Source organism: Lutra lutra, chromosome 14, assembly GCF_902655055.1.
Source record: "Lutra lutra chromosome 14, mLutLut1.2, whole genome shotgun sequence".
In the NCBI taxonomy this organism is placed as follows: domain Eukaryota; kingdom Metazoa; phylum Chordata; class Mammalia; order Carnivora; family Mustelidae; genus Lutra; species Lutra lutra.
In genome coordinates, this window is record NC_062291.1 from 69,226,570 (window position 1) to 69,244,598 (window position 18,029).

The following is an 18,029-nucleotide window of genomic DNA, read 5'->3' on the forward strand; positions in this document are numbered from 1 at the left end:
AGAGTTAAGACTCAGGACTTTTTTCCTCTAACACCACAGATCTTCATGACCTATACATTGTTGTTCTCTGGTTTTGCTTTGGACTTCATAGCCCTGCTTGTTTATTTTATTTTATTTTTTTTCCCAAGTTTTTATTTAAATTTCAGTTAGTTAACATACAGGTTAACATACAGGTTTCAGGTGTAGGATTTAATGATTCATTCCTTCATCACTTACAGAGAACACCAAGTGCTTATCACAAGTACCCTCCTTTTTTTTTTTTTAAGATTTTATTTATTTATTTGACAGAGAGAGAGATCACAAGTAGGCAGAGAGAGAGGGGGAAGCAGGCTCCCTGCTGAGCAGAGAGCCCGATGTCCTGAGATCATGACCTGAGCCAAAGGCAGAGGCTTAACCTACTGAGCCACCCGGGTGCTCCCACAAGTACCCTTCTTAATATCCATCACTGATTTAACCCATCACCCTACCACCTCCCTTCCAGCAACCCTCAGTTTGTTTTCTGTAGTTAAGAGTCTGTTTTATGGTTTGCCTCTCTCTTTCCCCACCATGTTCATCTGTTCTGTTTCTTAAATTCTACATCTAAGAGTGAAATTATATGGTATTTACTTTTCTCTAACTTATTTCTTTTAGTATAATCTCTCTAGGCCCATTCACATCATTGCAAATGGAACTATTTCAGTCTTTTTTTATTGCTGAGTAACATTCCATTGTATACATATATCACAACTTCTTTATTCATTCATCAGTTGATGAACATTTGGGCTCTTTCCATAGTTTGGCTGTTGTGGATAATGCTGCTATAAACATCGGGGTTCATGTGCCCCTTGGAATCAGTATTTTTGTATCCTTTGGGTAATCTATTTTTAACTTTTTGAAGAACCTCCATACTGTTTTCCAGAGTGGCTGCACTGGTTTGCATTCCCACCAGCAATGTAAGAGGGTTCCCCTTTCTCTGTATCTTTGCCAAGATCTGTTGTTTCATGTGCTGTTAATTTTAGCCTTTCTGACTGGTGTGAGGTGATATCTCATTCTAGTTTTTGATTTGCATTTCCCTGATGATGAATGATGTTTGAGCATCTTTTCATGTGTCTGCTGGCCATCTGTATGTCTTCTTTGGAAGAATGTTCATGTCTTCTGCCCATTTTTTTAAAAACTAGATTGTTTTAGAAGTTCTTTATGTATTTTGGATACTAACCCTTTATCAGATATGTCACTTCCAAATATCTTCTCCCATTCCAAAGGTTAACTTTTAGTTTTGTTGATTGTTTCCTTTGCTATACAGAGCTTTTTATCTTGATGAAGTCCCAGTATTTTATTTTTGCTTTTGTTTCCCTTGCCTCAGGAGACATAAGAAGTTGTTATGGCTGATGTCAGAGAGGTTACTGCCTGTGTTCTCTTGTAGGATTTTGATGGTTTTCTGTCTCATATTTAGTTCTTTCATACATTTTGTATTTATTATTGTGCATGTTGTAAGAAAATGATCCAGTTTCATTCTTTTGTGTGTAGCTGTCCAGTTTTCCCAGCACCATTTGTTGCAAGGTCTTCTTTCCATTGGGTATTCTTTCCCACTTTATTGAAAATTAGTTGACCTTGTAGTAGTGGGCCAGCTGTGCCCTTTACTTACTTACGCTCCTTTCCACTTGGCATGTCCTCTCCCTACCAGGTCCAGCCTCTACTGGTAGCAAATAGTCATCATTTAAGATTCATACCAAATGCTACCTTTTCCTATGATTTACCCTGAAAGCCACATTTGGAAGCGAATTCTGCCTACTTTAAACTCCCACAATACTTTGTACTTTTCTTCATATGTTTATTTTGCCTTGAATTATAATTATTCTTATACATGTCTTAAATTTATTGACTAGAGACTATCTTTGATTCCCTGTAGCCTAAGACAGTCTTAAAGAAGCAAAGTATTTGTTGACTTGAGATTACAGGTACAAAAGCCATCAAAATAGAAGTACTACTGATGCATTTTTTTTTTAAAAATTGGAAGATCATGACAGTATGGTAAAGATTAGTACATACATGATCAGTTTTGTTTCTTGGTATTTGAAAATGTTAAATGTTACTCGTGGTATAACTAAATATGACATGTAATTCTTGGTTTGGTGGAAAAGTTCATATTCTTGGCTATTTTATATTTTTTTAGAAAGAAGATAAATAAAAGTCTGAGAGAGGTGGGTAGAACCTGCTGTTTTAATTTTGTTCACAGCAGTGAGTCAGATTATGTTCTTTTGGTGCTAGCTTTGATAATAGGCTTAATACAATATTGGAATTCAACACTTGGTTGTCTTTGGATGTATATATTCTTTTGTATTTATGGCCATGTGTGGGATTTCCAAACTGTTTAGAAAAAGTTTATGGTAAATAGTCTACCTCTCTCTAAATAGATTGTTTCCGTTTATTACTTACTTTAGTATTCCATTGTTTGTTTCACTTGTTCTAAGTTTTCTTCAGATAAAGGCAATTAAAGCAAAACTTCCTATGAGGGGTTGGGGAATTTCATTATTGAATACCCATTCAAATTTTGAACAATATTCTTTATTTTAAATCTGTTTAAGATATGTCCTTTTCCTCTTCTGATTTACTGGTTTACTTTGACAAAAAAGAACTTAAACATTTTTATAAATAAGGGTGCCTGGGTGGCTCAGTGGGTTAAGCCTCTGCCTTCCGGTCGGGTCATGATCTCAGGGTCCTGGGATAGAGCCCCGCATTGGGCTCTCTGCTCAGCAGGGAGCCTGCTTCCCCCTCTATCTCTGTACTTCTGATCTCTCTCTCTCTCTGTGTCAAATAAATAAATAAAATCTTAAAAAAGAAGTTTTTATAAATAATTATGTAGTGATAGAGATTTGGTTGTAATTTATTTATTAGGTTTTGAGCTCTTGGGTCTGTTAAACTAGAAGTTCTGTGTTTTTATGATTTCTTTCATCTGAATTATGCATATCCTTGATGTTCATTTGGCTGAACTCTTGAAGCATCTTAAAAATTTCTTTTCTTTTCTTTTTTTTAACCTCTTAAGGGAGAAATTCTTTTATTAAGATAATCTCTTGAAATTGAACATTAGTCTTTTTCATCCTCTGTCACTTGGACCTTATGATACCATTAAGAAAGCAAAAAGTGGACAGGATACAGTAACTCAAAGAAGCCTTTTGGCTTTTGAACTATAACAGTGGGTAAAATTTCTACAAATTATAAGACTGACAAAAACACTCCTATTGTTAAAGTTTAGAAATGTAATTTTTAAATATCCACTGGAATAATAAATCAGATTAAAGTAATCAGTAATGTGATATTCTGAAAACATTTGACATTAACCAGGATATATTAAATGATTAAAGTTTTAGTTCTGGTGACAGGAACTTAAATTCTCTTATATAAAATTACTATTATTGTTAATGCTAAATTATTGTAAAAGTAGTACATGTTCATTTAAGAGAACTCGTAACATAATTCTAATAATAGCTAACTTTAGACTTTGTTATATTTTGCTTTTCAGTATAAAGTTGTTTATTCCTCATAACAATGATGTGAGGACACATACTGTCACTTTTCCTATTTTACAGATGAGGAAACTGAGCCCAGAGAAATGAAGGCACTTTAGGCCACACACTATTTGACCCCAGCAGTCTGGCCTTAGCCTCTGTGTTCTAACCTCTCTTCACCATGTAGTTAAGAATTTGGATTTTGAGATTGATGATTCACAGACCCGTACCCCTGAAGCAAATAATACATTATATGTTAATTAAAAAAAAAGAATTTGGGTTTTGGGGCATTTGGGTGGCTCACTCAGTTAAGTGTCTGCCTTTGGCTCAGGTCATGATCCTAGAGTCCTGGGATTAAGCCCCACATTGGGCTCCCTGCTCAGTGCGAAATCTACTTATCACTCTCTCTATCCCTCTGCCCCTCCTCCTGCTCATGCTTTCTCTTTCTCTCAAATAAATAAATAAAAATTAAAAAAAAAAAAGAATTTGGGTTTTGGAGTAAGAAAGATCTGGGCTTAAATCAAAGCTACTACTTCTACTCTGGGGACAAGAGCATGTCTCCACCTCTCAGAGGTTCTCAGAGGCTCAGAGATCTTATGTAAGGAAGAATATAAGTATTCTTACTTAGAAGACAAGAGTTGTTTGGGGGTAAAATGAAATATTGTATGTTAACTGCTTAACACACTGTTTAGCAGACACTATACTTGTTCAGTAGATGATGAGTATTATTATAACAAATACTGATAAGCAAAATGAAAAATAGTCCCAAAAAGAAAATAACCATTATTAGCATTTTGAGGTGTATCCTCCCAGTCTTTTAAAAGTGTGTTTCTTGATTTTGTTGATATATTTTCTTTGATTTATATTATTTTCTTCATTGTATAACTTTATGTTTTACACAAATGGCAGGAAAGCTTGAATTTGTATCACTTAGCAGTAAGGCAAACCTGCCAGCTTCTGTGCTAGCCAAAACTTTTTTCTCCCTCTGTTTAGGAGTTACTAAGGAGAGGTAGAAGAGGACATAGAAGTACATTTTTCTTTTTTAAAAAAATGGGATAATGTTTGAATTAAAAATCTACAGATAAACAAAATGTAGGATATTAGAAGTAGGCAAGAGAACATGTGCTAGTATTAATTTTATGAAAATAAGAGTGAAACACCAGTGTCAGAAGAGTTAGTTGTTAGCTGAAGACACCATATCCGAATAAATAGTTCTATTGAATGTAGACTGTTTCTTCCTGATGAGTGAGATTACAGAAGTCTGACTATATATTGCATTGTTAAAGAAATTCGCTGGGTGTGGTATAGCAGTAACAATCCCCCTTTCCATAGCCTTAGCAACAAGTGGCTAAATGGTCTTTTTTGTTTTCCTTTTAGGTCTACACACAATGAGCTGGAAAAGAATCGGTGAGTCAGTGATGAGTGCAGCTTTCATTTACGTTAAAAAGCAAACTCAATGTTTTACCTGTGAAAATAATGTACTAGTATGTATGTAGTTATATTTTTATTTTTTAAATGTATAGGATATCATGATTCTGCTATATATGTATTAAAAAAAGACTTAAATAGTAAGTTTATACTGTCTAAACTGGAAGACATCATAAAAAACATTTGAATTTTGAATTTATGGTATAGCCGCCTTTCTTTATGTTTCTGAAAACAGGTTAACTGTGATAGGCTCATGATTTAAATATGGTCATGCTATAGGTAGACAGAATAAAGGTTTCTGTAGTGTAGCTATTAAATATTATGACAAATTGTCGGTCATTGGATTTCTCTTTCTTTGCAGTTTCTTCATTCATTTGTTCATTTATTCATCCATTCAACAAATCTTTATCGAGCATGAAGTATGTGTCAGTGCCAGGCAGGCATACTGCTTTAGATAAGAAATAAAAGAATGTGTGATGTAGTTTTTGTCCTTGAGGAGCTTACAGCTTCCTGGGGGAGACAGACAGGTAATTAAAATACTGTATAGTGTGGTGAGTATGGTAATGGAGAAGCAGAAGGTCCTGAAAGATTGCTTTGGAGAGTCATCTAATTTTCTTTTGAGGCAGTTTTGGAAGGCTCTACAGAGGATGGTGAGTGAGTACTGTATATTGAGAAAACTCCAAGAGACTCAGTGTGAGGACTGTATTGAAGATGGTAGCCGGATGCAAGCCAAGCCAGATATTGGCAACTATGCTGAAGAGTTTGGGCTGCTTCTGAGAACAATGGGAAGCAGTTCAGTGATTTTTTTTTTTTTTTAAGATTTTATTTATTTATTTGACAGAGAACACAAGTAGGCAGAGAGGCAGGCAGAGAGAGGGGGACGCAGGCTCCCTGCTGAGCAGAGAGCCATATGTGGGGCTCGATCCCATGACCCTGAGATCATGACCTGAGCGGAAGGCAGAGACTTAACCCACTGAGCCACCCAGGCGCCCCCAGTTCAGTGATTTTTAAGATGGGTTGTTATGTGATCAGATTTGTGCTTTGGAAAATCATTTTGGCCATAATGTGAACACTTGGTTGATTGGGAGAAGAAATCTCAGAGGCAAGAAAACTCTTTTGGAAGCTATTGGAAGCTTCGAATGTAAGGGATGATGGTAACTATTGGAGATAGAAGTAGAATACAGAGACTCTGGGGAGTAGAATCAGTAGAAATTGGTGGTTAGTTGACCATGGAAGGTTAAGTTTTAGATAGTATTACTATTTACCAAGAAAGGGAATATAGGAAGAGGACAAGTTTGGGAGAGAAGATGAGGATTGTATGAGTAAAATATTCTGGTTTTGGTACAGAGATTAGATTAATAAACAACAAACTGAAATAATCTGCATCAGCCGTTTTTGACAAACAAGATTTCCATGACCTTCAATTTTTTTGTCCTACCCTTTTTTTTTTTTTTTTTTTTTTTAAATAGAAGGGACTTTACAGATTGACTAACCTAACTACCTCACTGCAGATGAATTTAAATGTCAAATCCTCCTTAACAGGCTCTGCATATTCCTCCAGGCTGACTTAGTGGCTTTTACTACTGTGTTTGAACAATGCTGTGTTCATCTCTCTTGTAAAACTTACTCAGGTAGTATTGCAATTATCTGTTCATATGTCTCTTTCTGCTGAATGACTACGACTGCCTCAAAGCGAGAGATTTTTTTTTTTTTTTTTTAAGATTTTATTTGTCAGAGAGAGAGAGAGCACAAGCAGGGGGAGCTGCCAGAGGGGGAAGCAGGCTCCCCACTGAGCAAGGAACTTGATGATTTGGGACTCGATCCCAGGATCCTGGGAACATGACCTGAGCCTAAGGCAGATGCTTAATTGACTGAGCCACCCAGGCATCCCGAGAGATTCTGCTTTGTACAGTTTTGTAACCTCAGTACCTAGCATTTGATGCACTTAAAGTTGATAGAAGCATGATATTGAGTGAAGCTAGTATTAAAACTGGAGCAAAGTTAAGTGGTCTCGTAAAAAACCGCTTTGTGGCAAAGAAGTTTGGCAAACTTTACATTATATTTATTTATTTATGTTAAAAAAAATTTTTTTTTTTTTACAGCTTTATAAACATATATTTTTATCCCCAGGGGTACAGGTCTGCGAATCGCCAGGTTTACACACTTCACAACACTCACCATAGCACATACCCTCCCCAATATCCATAACCCCACCCCCTCTCCCAACCCCCTCCCCCCATCAACCCTCAGTTTGTTTTGTGAGATTAAGAGTCACTTATGGTTTGTCTCCCTCCCAATCCCATCTTGTTTCATTTACTCTTCTCCTACCCCCTCGACCCCCCATGTTGCATCTCCTCTCCCTCATATCAGGGAGATCATATGATAGTTGTCTTTCTCCGATTGACTTATTTCGCTAAGCATGATACCCTCTAGTTCCATCCACGTCGTCGCAAATGGCAAGATTTCATTTCTTTTGATGGCTGCATAGTATTCCATTGTGTATATATAACACTTCTTCTTTATCCATTCGTCTGTAGATGGACATCTAGGTTCTTTCCATAGTTTGGCTATTGTAGACATTGCTGCTATAAACATTCGGGTGCACGTGCCCCTTCGGATCACTACGTTTGTATCTTTAGGGTAAATACCCAGCAGTGCAATTGCAGGGTCATAGGGTAGTTCTATATTCAACATTTTGAGGAACCTCCATGCTGTTTTCCAGAGTGGTTGCACCAGCTTGCATTCCCACCAACAGTGTAGGAGGGTTCCCCTTTCTCCGCATCCTCGCCAGCATCTGTTGTTTCCTGACTTGTTAATTTTAGCCATTCTGACTGGTGTGAGGTGATATCTCATGGTGGTTTTGATTTGTATTTCCCTGATGCCGAGTGATATGGAGCACTTTTTCATGTGTCTGTTGGCCATCTGGATGTCTTCTTTGCAGAAATGTCTGTTCATGTCCTCTGCCCATTTCTTGATTGGATTATTTGTTCTTTGGGTGTTGAGTTTGCTAAGTTCTTTATAGATTTTGGACACTAGCCCTTTATCTGATATGTCATTTGCAAATATCTTCTCCCATTCTGTCAGTTGTCTTTTGGTTTTGTTAACTGTTTCCTTTGCTGTGCAAAAGCTTTTGATCTTGATCCCAAAAGTTCATTTTTGCCCTTGCTTCCCTTGCCTTTGGTGATGTTCCTAGGAAGATGTTGCTGTGGCTGACGTCAAAGAGGTTGCTGCCTGTGTTCTCCTCGAGGATTTTGATGGATTCCTTTCTCACATTGAGATCCTTCATCCATTTTGAGTCTATTTTCGTGTGTGGTGTAAGGAAATGATCCAATTTCATTTTTCTGCATGTGGCTGTCCAATTTTCCCAACACCATTTATTGAAGAGGCTGTCTTTGTTCCATTGGACATTCTTTCCTGCTTTGTTGAAGATGAGTTGACCATAGAGTTGAGGGTCCATTTCTGGGCTCTCTATTCTGTTCCAGTGATCTATGTGTCTGTTTTTGTGCCAGTACCATGCTGTCTTGATGATGACAGCTTTGTAATAGAGCTTGAAGTCCCGAATTGTGATGCCACCAACTTTGGCTTTCTTTTTCAATATTCCTTTGGCTATTCGAGGTCTTTTCTGGTTCCATATAAATTTTAGGATTATTTGTTCCATTTCTTTGAAAAAAATGGATGGTACTTTGATAGGAATTGCATTAAATGTGTAGATTGCTTTAGGTAGCATAGACATTTTCACAATATTTATTCTTCCAATCCAGGAGCATGGAACATTTTTCCATTTCTTTGTGTCTTCCTCAATTTCTTTCATGAGTACTTTATAGTTTTCTGAGTATAGATTCTTAGTCTCTTTGGTTAGGTTTATTCCTAGGTATCTTATAGTTTTGGGTGCAATTGTAAATGGGATGGACTCCTTAATTTCTCTTTCTTCTGTCTTGTTGTTGGTGTAGAGAAATGCAACTGATTTCTGTGCATTGATTTTATATCCTGACACTTTACTGAATTCCTGTACAAGTTCTAGCAGTTTTGGAGTGGAGTCTTTTGGGTTTTCCACATAGAGTATCATATCATCTGCGAAGAGTGATAGTTTGACTTCTTCTTTGCCGATTTGGATGCCTTTAATTTCCTTTTGTTGTCTGATTGCTGAGGCTAGGACTTCTAGTACTATGTTGAATAGCAGTGTAAAAATTTTTATTTATTTGACAGAGAGAACACAAACAAGCGGAGTGGGAGTGGGAGAAGCAGACTCCCCACTGAGCAGGGAGCCCAACACGGGGCTTGATGACCTGAGCCAAAGGCGGACACTTAACGACTGAGCCACCCAGGCGCCCCCCAACCTTTCATTTTAAAGAATCTCTTCTCTTCCTTGTATTTCTGGTGTGTTAAAGGAAGTAACTGGCTAGTTTAAACATGGCAAAGACACTAAGAAGTGACAGCTCTGAGGATTCTAAAATTAAAACCTTATATTGTATTTTAAATTAGAGCATAGAGTATATATTGGGCCACATGTTTTAAATACTGATAAACATGTGGCTTTCATAATTATTTCACCCACCCGAATGTAGTCCTTGGGAGACCCTCATTTGGAAAGCTGGCAAAAACCTTTAACACTGAAGAGACTCTTCAGTAAACTGTTTAGAATGGAGCTTTTTAAGTCTTTGAGTAAATTTTATTTAATGCATTCCATGTATCAATTCTGACTTCTTGATAACTTTATCACCCATATTATTACTTTGATATATCCTAAAGTTGTTTAATATAGCATCTGTCTGTGGCACAGGTTTAACATGCAGCTTTTGCTGGATATTATATGAACTCCAATGTCTCCAGTGAAGGCATTTTTTCCCATTTTATTTACTTAGGTCAAAGACTCTCTCTCTCTCTCTCTTCTTTTTTTTAAGATTCTATTTATTTATTTACTTGAGAGAGACAGAGACAGAAGGAGTGTGCAGAGGCAGAGGGAGAAGCAGACTCCCCACTGATCAGGGAGCCCCATGTGGGGCTCGATCCCAGGACCCTGGGATCAGGACCTGAGCCCAAAGGCAGACGCTTAACCAACTAAGCCACCCAGGTGCCCCAGGTCTAAGACTCTCTGGCTGATTTCCTACCCTACCTCCCTTAAGACGTGATTCTCTCATCCTCTTCTGTTTTCTTCTTTCTCCCTCCTTTTCTTTCTCCCTTCCTCTTTTCCTTGAGGCTTAATTGAAAGGTAATATAGAATTAATCTTTCCCAGATGCATTTGTTTTTAAAAGCGGTAGTTATCAATATAAATAAATATCAACTTTAGTGGAATGTGTCAGAAGGTGAGTGCCAAAGGAAGAATCCAATTTAATAAACTGCACTCTACTTCTAAAAAGTTAGAGGCTGTGATCTAGCAAAAATATAAATATTGGTAAACACAGGATGATTTAAAGCGAAGGAGTTGTTTTAGCCAAATAGCAAGAAGGCAGCACAGGAATACTTTTTAAATTTACATCTGTATTTGTTATTACATTTTTAAGCCCCCAACTGTTCTATTTAATGGTTCTCCTCCCCCGCCCCGGACCAAGGCAACATTTTTATTTGATATATTAAAGAAAAAAGTTAAACTAGGTTTGCCTTTCATTTGCTTTTGAGTGTGAATTTACATGAGGAAAGTAATTCACTATCAAAAGGGTAATTTGAGGAGCGCTGGGTGGCTCAGTGGCTCAGTGTATGTATCCTCTGCCTTCAGCTCAGGTCATAATCCCAGGGTCCTGGGATTGAGCCTCGGGTTGTCTGCTCAGCAGGGAGCCTGCTTCCTCCTCTCTGCCTGCCTCTCTGCCTGCTTGTGATCTCTGTCTGTCAAATAAATAAATAAAATCTTTTTTTAAAAAAAAGGGTAATTTGATTTTATCTTAATTCTGAGAAAATATTCCTGAAGTAATTCCTATTCTTTTTTTTTTTAAAGATTTTATTTATTTATTTGAGAGAGAGACAGTGAGAGAGAGCATGAGCGAGGAGAAGGTCAGAGGGAGAATTTATTTATTTATGTTAAAGATTTTTATTTATTTGACAGAGAGAACACAAACAAGCGGATCCTCAGGGATCTGTATGTATCATTTCATGGGGGAAATTAATGAGTCTTTGAGATTTAAGGTTTAAGAATTTCACGTTATCCATTGGCTTATCAGTTGAGTCCTTACCAGAGGGGGAAAAAGCCATTCAGTACAGGTTTTAGATCACTTCATTGCTTTTTCATTTTCTTAATTGAAATTATGGGTGATGTTTTTGAAAGAGTCAACAACTTTAACAGGGCTTCAACAGACTTTAATGGTCAAGAACCTTAGTGCTGACGGCACTTCAGTAGGCCATTCAACCCTAATAGCTGTCATTCCTTTGAAACAAAAGGCTCACCCTTATTGCAATTTTGGCAAAGCTAGACGGCCAAATGAGGATACTGGCAGAGCAGAAGTGCCCGAGTATTTGGGATAATAAACAAGCAGTTCCAATGAATGGTAATGGTGTCCTCCATATAGAAACTCTCTCATATTTCTGAGGGAAAGATGAAAATGACATTTATGCAATACTTACTGTATTCCCGCACTATGAAAGACTATTATGTAATCCTATAAGATAGGAAGGTGACAGTATAGGCCAAAGTGTTATTGAAAACTAGCCATTTTGACCATCATAACTACAATTTGAAGCAAGATGATGGGAACACAAAAGCAACCCTAACCATGGTTCCATCTAATCATAAATATGATAGCTATATGTAGTATCAATCTTTATCTTCAGTAATGATTAATAAATACCGTGTTTGGCATTGTGGTAGATAAAGCGATGTATGAGATACTGACTTTATCCTATCCTTGAGGTTAAGGTCATTATAGTTTGGTAATTATGGATTTCATCTTTTAGTACTAGGATCTAGTTTAGTTACCAGTAAATGTCTAGAAAGGTGTATTAAAAGTATTTTCCCAATGAATCTTGGAATACTCAAAAAATAAAATGAAATGAAATAAAATAAAATAATTTTTAAAAAAAGTGTTCTTCAAGTTGAAGGTTGAAACCCACTAGTAGTCTATGCAATCATTTTAGTGAGTCATTTTGAAAAAGGAAATTGAAAAGACTACGAAATACCAAAGTACATTGCTTGAGGAAAAGTTAAATGGAGAATTTTGAAACTTGTACATACTGGGTTATGATATAAAACACTGTGGTCATAGAGAAAAAGCCACTGCTCCGAACTGTGAAGGAGAATGAATGTATGCTGAGACATGAAGAAGAGATAGAATTTGAATCTATTGGAAAAATAAGGGAAGGGGTCAGTGTGATTAGAGCCATGGAAGGTGACATCATAAGCTGTGTTCAGGACAGAGTGGACAGATATTAGTGCAAGAGTAGAGTCTATCAGATTAACAGTGGGAAATGAGGCCAGAAAAGTGTTTTGGAATTACATTGTACAATGTTATTGAATGTTATGGAATTTGGATTTTCTTTTGTTGAGAGCAGTGAGTTTTTGAGGCTTTTGAAGCAAAGAGATAGTATGATCAAAGCATTTATAAAGAAAAAAAAGTACAGTCTAGGTTTAGAAGCAAGGAGACTAGTGTGGGTGCTTTTGAAGTAGTTCATGTAGTCATAGGATACAGGAACCAGCACTCAGGTGATGGACTTGGGGACAGCAAGGAAGAGAGAGGACTAAGAAACACCATAAAGAAAGAATATTATTTTCAGTTAACTACTACCATTCAGTTTTCCTTCCATTTCATTCTTCACATAGCAGCAAGAGTGATCCTCTTAAATGACATATCAGGGGCGCCTGGGTGGCTCAGTGGGTTAAAGCCTCTGCCTTCGGCTCAGGTCATGATCCCAGGTCCTGGGATCAAGCCCCAGATCAGGCTCTCTGCTCAGCAGGGAGCCTGCTTCCCCCCCGCCGCCCCCCCCCCCCCCGCCTGCCTCTCTGTCTACTTGTGATCTCTGTCTGTCAAATAAATAAATAAAATCTTAAAAAAAAAAAAGGTAAAGAAAAGGACGTATCAGATCATGTCTTTTCTACTTACAGTAGAAAAGCTTCCTGTTCCACAGCTTCCTGTTACAATTAGGTAAAATCTATGACCTACGAAGTCCTACAACTCTATCCCTTGTCTCCTGTGATCAAGCTGACACTGCATGGTTTCTTTTCCTGAAACACATCATGTTAATTTTCATCCTAAGGCTTTTGTACTTCTTCCTTTTGCTTGGAAAACCCTTGCTCTACTAGCTCTTCATCATTGTTTAGTTGTCAGGTCATCTCCTTAGAGGACAGTAATTGTTCCCCAGTCACTCTTTGTCCTATTGCCTTTTCTGTCCCCTTAACATTTATCTGTGTCTGAATTATTTGTGTTTCGGTTACTGGACTTCTTTGATAGAATGTAAGTTTCAGGAAGGCAGGGACTTTGTTTTATTTACCCTTCACACAGAGCAGTCATTCAATAAGTATTTATTGAATGAAAAAATGATTATATGTGCTATTGAGTATATCCATAATCAATAGTATATGTACTTGAATTCTACTGGCTTAATGAAAAATGACAACAACAAAAATACATGAGAGTTCAATAGGCATATTATTATAGTAAAATAATTTCATAGGATGTATTTGGAAAACTTAATGAATTTTTATTTTTTTTTTAATTTTTTTTTTTTATTTTTTAAAGATTTTATTTATTTGACAGAGAGAAATCACAAGTAAACAGAGAGGCAGGCAGAGAGGAGGAAGCAGGCTCCCCGCTGAGCAGAAAGCCCGATGCGGGGCTCGAACCCAGGACCTGGGATCATGACCTGAGCCGAAGGCAGCGGCTTAACCCACTGAGCCACCCAGGCGCCCCACTTAATGAATTTTTAAAAAGATTTTATTTACTTATTTGAGAGAGTGAGTGAGAACAGAGATCGTGAGAAAGAGAGAGAGAGAGAGAGAGAGAGATCATGGACGGGGAAGGGGTAGAAGGAGAAGCAGACTCTCTGCCAAGCAGGGAGCCCAGTGTGAGGCCGATCCCAGGACCGTGGGCCGAAGGCAGGTGCTTAACAAACTGAGCCACCCAGGTGCCCCAAAACTTAATGAATTCTTAAAACATAAATTATATGAAAAAAACTTGATAATTGGGAACATCTTTTTTTTTTTTAAGATTTATTTATTTATTTATTTGACAAAAAGAGATCACAAGTAGGCAGAGAGGCAGACAGAGAGAGAAAGAGGAGGAAGCAGGCTCCTGGCAGAGTAGAGAGCCTGATGCGGGACTTGATCTCAGGACCCTGGGATCATGACCTGAGCTGAAGGCAGAGGCTTTAGCCCACTGAGCCACCCAGGCGCCCCGATAATTGGGAACATCTTAAAAGGTTTTTACCATAACGGACTTCATCTTGCTTATCAGAAGAGAATCAAAAACTAATTGATTCTTTCAATTCATTAGGATATTATATAGTGCGCTAAGGCACAGACACGTAATTTTGTAAAGAGGAATAGTTTACCTGATGGAGTTCATGCTCCACTTGTGAGGTCTTTATTTCTTTCTCATTCTGTGAGTTGAAAATGGCAAGTATTTTTATAGGGCAAAGATTTATATATACTCGGAGACTAAAATATCATAAATAATTTCAACTTTTTTATATTAGAATTTTTTTTTAAAGATTTTATTTATTTATTTGACAGAGAGGGATCACAAGTAGACGGAGAGGCAGGCAGAGAGAGAGAGAGAGAGAGGGAAGCAGGCACCCTGCTGAGCAGAGAGCCCGATGCGGGACTCGATCCTAGGACCCTGAACATCATGACCTGAGCCGAAGGCAGCGGCTTAATCCACTGAGCCACCCAGGTGCCCCTGTATTAGAATTTTTGATGTATTAGTTACATTTATCCCAGTGGTTTGAACATGATAAAGAATAGGATATTTCTTCCTTAGACTATCTACATATCCAATCCCCTTTTGACATGAATATTTTGACAGAGTGATTGCTTTGATCTACCTTATCCTAGAACAAAACAGAATACTAAATCTTTGTAACCATGGGTTAGGCAGTGGTTTCTTAGTATATTACCTGATTATTTAGGATTCCTTGGAAGGAGGAGCATACAGTAACTGGTTTTAGCTGCATATTTTGGGTGTTTGTATAACATTTCTTAAAAAGAGCATGCACTTTTATATATAGTGAGTACATTTTAGAAAAAATTTACATTTGTTAGGAGGAAAAGAAATTATAGGATTGGTTTGGCAGAACTTTCACTGAAACTCTTACCTCAACTAATAGTACCTAAGGATATTTACTTGCATTAAAGAGAGGTTATGGGGTTAGGGAAACTAAACTTTTATTGTAAGTTTGAAATATATGACTGTAGCTGAATCAAAAGTCCACAGTTGGGATTGGTTGGGTTCAGTAATTTTGGGAAGTTTAGTCAAAAACTCTTAGCCTTGGTTTATTACTAAGATATAAATCTCAGTATGAAAATACCTTATAATAAATCTCAATTTGAAAATACCTTACAGTAACTTCCTAAGCCTGGTAAAGGGCATTTATGAAAACCCACAACTAACATCATACTGTGGTGAAAGACTAAATGCTCTCCCCTAAGATCAGGAATAAAACAAGTATGTCTGCTCTTACAGCTTCTACTCAACATTGTTCTGGAGGTTCTAGCCACAGCAGTTAGGCAAGAGAAAGAAATAAAAAGCATCAAGATTGGAAAGCAACTAATAAATCCATTTTTATCCGCGGATATTATAGTCAGATGTATAGAAAATTCTTAGGAATCCACATATACAAAAAAACCTATTAGAGCTCATAACCAAATTTAGAAGAGTTGGAGGGTTCAGGGTTGACACACAAAAAACAATTGTTTTTCTATATACCAGTCTGAAAACAAATTTATGAGAACAATTCCGTTTACAGTGACATCCAAAAGAATAAAATACCTAGGAATAAATTTAATCAAGGAAGTAAAAGATTTGTATCCTGAAAACTACTACTTAATGTTGTTCAAGTGGCAATACTCCCTATATTGATATACAGATTCAGTGCAAAATCTGTCGAAATCCCAGTTTCCTTTTTAATAGGAATTGACAACTGATTTTAAAGTTCATATGGAAATGCAAGGTACCCAGAAGAATCAAAACAGTCTTGTAAAGAGCAAAATTGGAAGGCTCATACTTCCTAATTTCAAAACTTACTATTACGTTTCATAATCAAGACCATGTGGTGTTGGCCAAAGAACAGACTTAGACTGATGGAATGAAGTCTGGAGGTAATAACTCACATTTGTGGTGTGCCAGAGACAGTTTTTTGACAAGGATGGCAAGATAGTTTAGTGTCTTTTCAGCAAGTGGTAGCTGATATACTGGATAGCTACATGCAAAATAATGAAGTTGGATTCCTACCTCACACCATATGTAAAAATTAACTTAAATGAATCCTAGACCTGAATCAAGAGCTAAAACTATAAAATTCTTAGAAAATGAGAGTAAATCTTTGTGACTGTGCGTTAGGCAGTGATTTCTTATATAGGACATAAAAGTACAAGCAACAAAAGAAAAAATAGATAACGTTGAACTTTATCAAAATTAAAAATGTTTGTGCTTCAGAGGATACCATCAAGAAAGTGAAGACAAGTCCCAGAATTGGAGAAAATACTTGTAAAGCATATATCCAGTAGGAGACCTGAATCCAGAGTATAGAAGAAACTTTTAAAACTAAACAATAAAAAACCCAATATAAAAAAACGGCCAAAAGATTTGGATACTTTTTTCTCCAAAGAAAATATACAAATGACCAATAAGCACATGAAAAGGTGTTCAACATTAGTGGTCTTTAGGGAAATGCAAATCAAAAACTATGTGATACCACTTCATAGTCACTAGTGGCTAACTTAAACTCACCGACTTTGTGGTCATCCATTCCTCAGATCAGTCACCATAGGTTGGTAGAAAGGTCGGAAAGAATTGACTGACCTTATAGTTTGGCACTTAAAAGTAGTGACGTCATTATTGTCTGATGGTGCTGCACAAATGACTCAACACTTTATTACTTAAGACATGTAATTAACCACAGATAAGTTTCCAATATATTATATGGTGCTACTACCTACTACTATCAGTGCTTGATAATAAGTCAAGTTTGAGTTCTGTCGCATATAAGAAGGGTATATTTAAAGGTCTTTAAGAACCTCTAATTAGCAGTGAAATCCCACAAAATTAAGACCATATATTGAAAGGATGTATTAATTGTATAAGTTTCATTTGAAGTGTAATAAAATGCAACCTGATTGTGTTTTGGAGGCCTTAAACAACAAATTTTAAAAGTATAGTTGTGGAGGGAAGGAGAAATAGCATTGTACAGAGACCAGGACATAGCTACTGATCTAGTTTTCTGATTAGGCAAATAAAATGATGGCTACTTTCCTTTTTAGTCTAAAGATGGAAAACTGACACCCTTATTTTTAATTTATGTAAAAGTCCTGGAGAAGATAATTTTATTCTTTGTACTTTTTTAGATAGTAGGAGTCCAGTTACAGTACTGAGTTATTGAGAGCAACTATAGGACACTAAAAAAATACTTATACATTGGGAAGTAGGAGATATTATTTAATAGAGTTTTTCTATTTATGAAGCCAGAGAACCGATAAATGTGGATGCTAACATTATCCAACAGTATGCAAAGTACCGCCATTATTAGTCATGGAGACGTATAATTGATGCATTTACTTTTGTATGCAAGAAAATGAATATTTTAACCATATTTTTATAGGGATAGGAATGGTGAAAACTGCAGATAAACTAAGAATAGCTGTCAGAGTGCAGAGATGGGCACCTGTTGAAATTAAATGTTATATGAGATAGAGATGAAGTAATTAGTGGGTTTTGGAGATAAAATTTATGGTTAATAAAGGAAGCGTAGCCAAGGTAAAATTACACATCTAAAATGCAGCCTATGCAATGAAGTCATTGCATTAGTATCTAGCTAGATTCACAGTTTCTGTATTGACCTTTGTCAGAAATAGCATATTAAGGTTAAGCTTTCTACTCCCTGACCCAGGTTGCAAGGTGATAGAGGCTGACTCAGACAAGAATTACATGCTAAAAACCAATTGTTCTCAGAATGTAAGCTGTACAGCTTCTAAACATTGA

The 18,029-nt window shown here is 36.8% G+C and overlaps 1 protein-coding gene across 2 annotated transcripts in view; it reads left to right on the forward strand.

Annotated features, from left to right (window-relative positions):
• MXI1 (MAX interactor 1, dimerization protein) overlaps window positions 1–18,029 on the forward strand; it is an 81,926-nt gene that overhangs the window by 38,543 nt on the left and 25,354 nt on the right. For both annotated transcript variants that reach the window (XM_047702452.1, XM_047702453.1), the window contains exon 3: window positions 4,863–4,892. In XM_047702452.1, coding sequence (XP_047558408.1) covers window positions 4,863–4,892 — 30 coding nt within the window. The remainder of the gene's footprint in view (window positions 1–4,862; window positions 4,893–18,029) is intronic.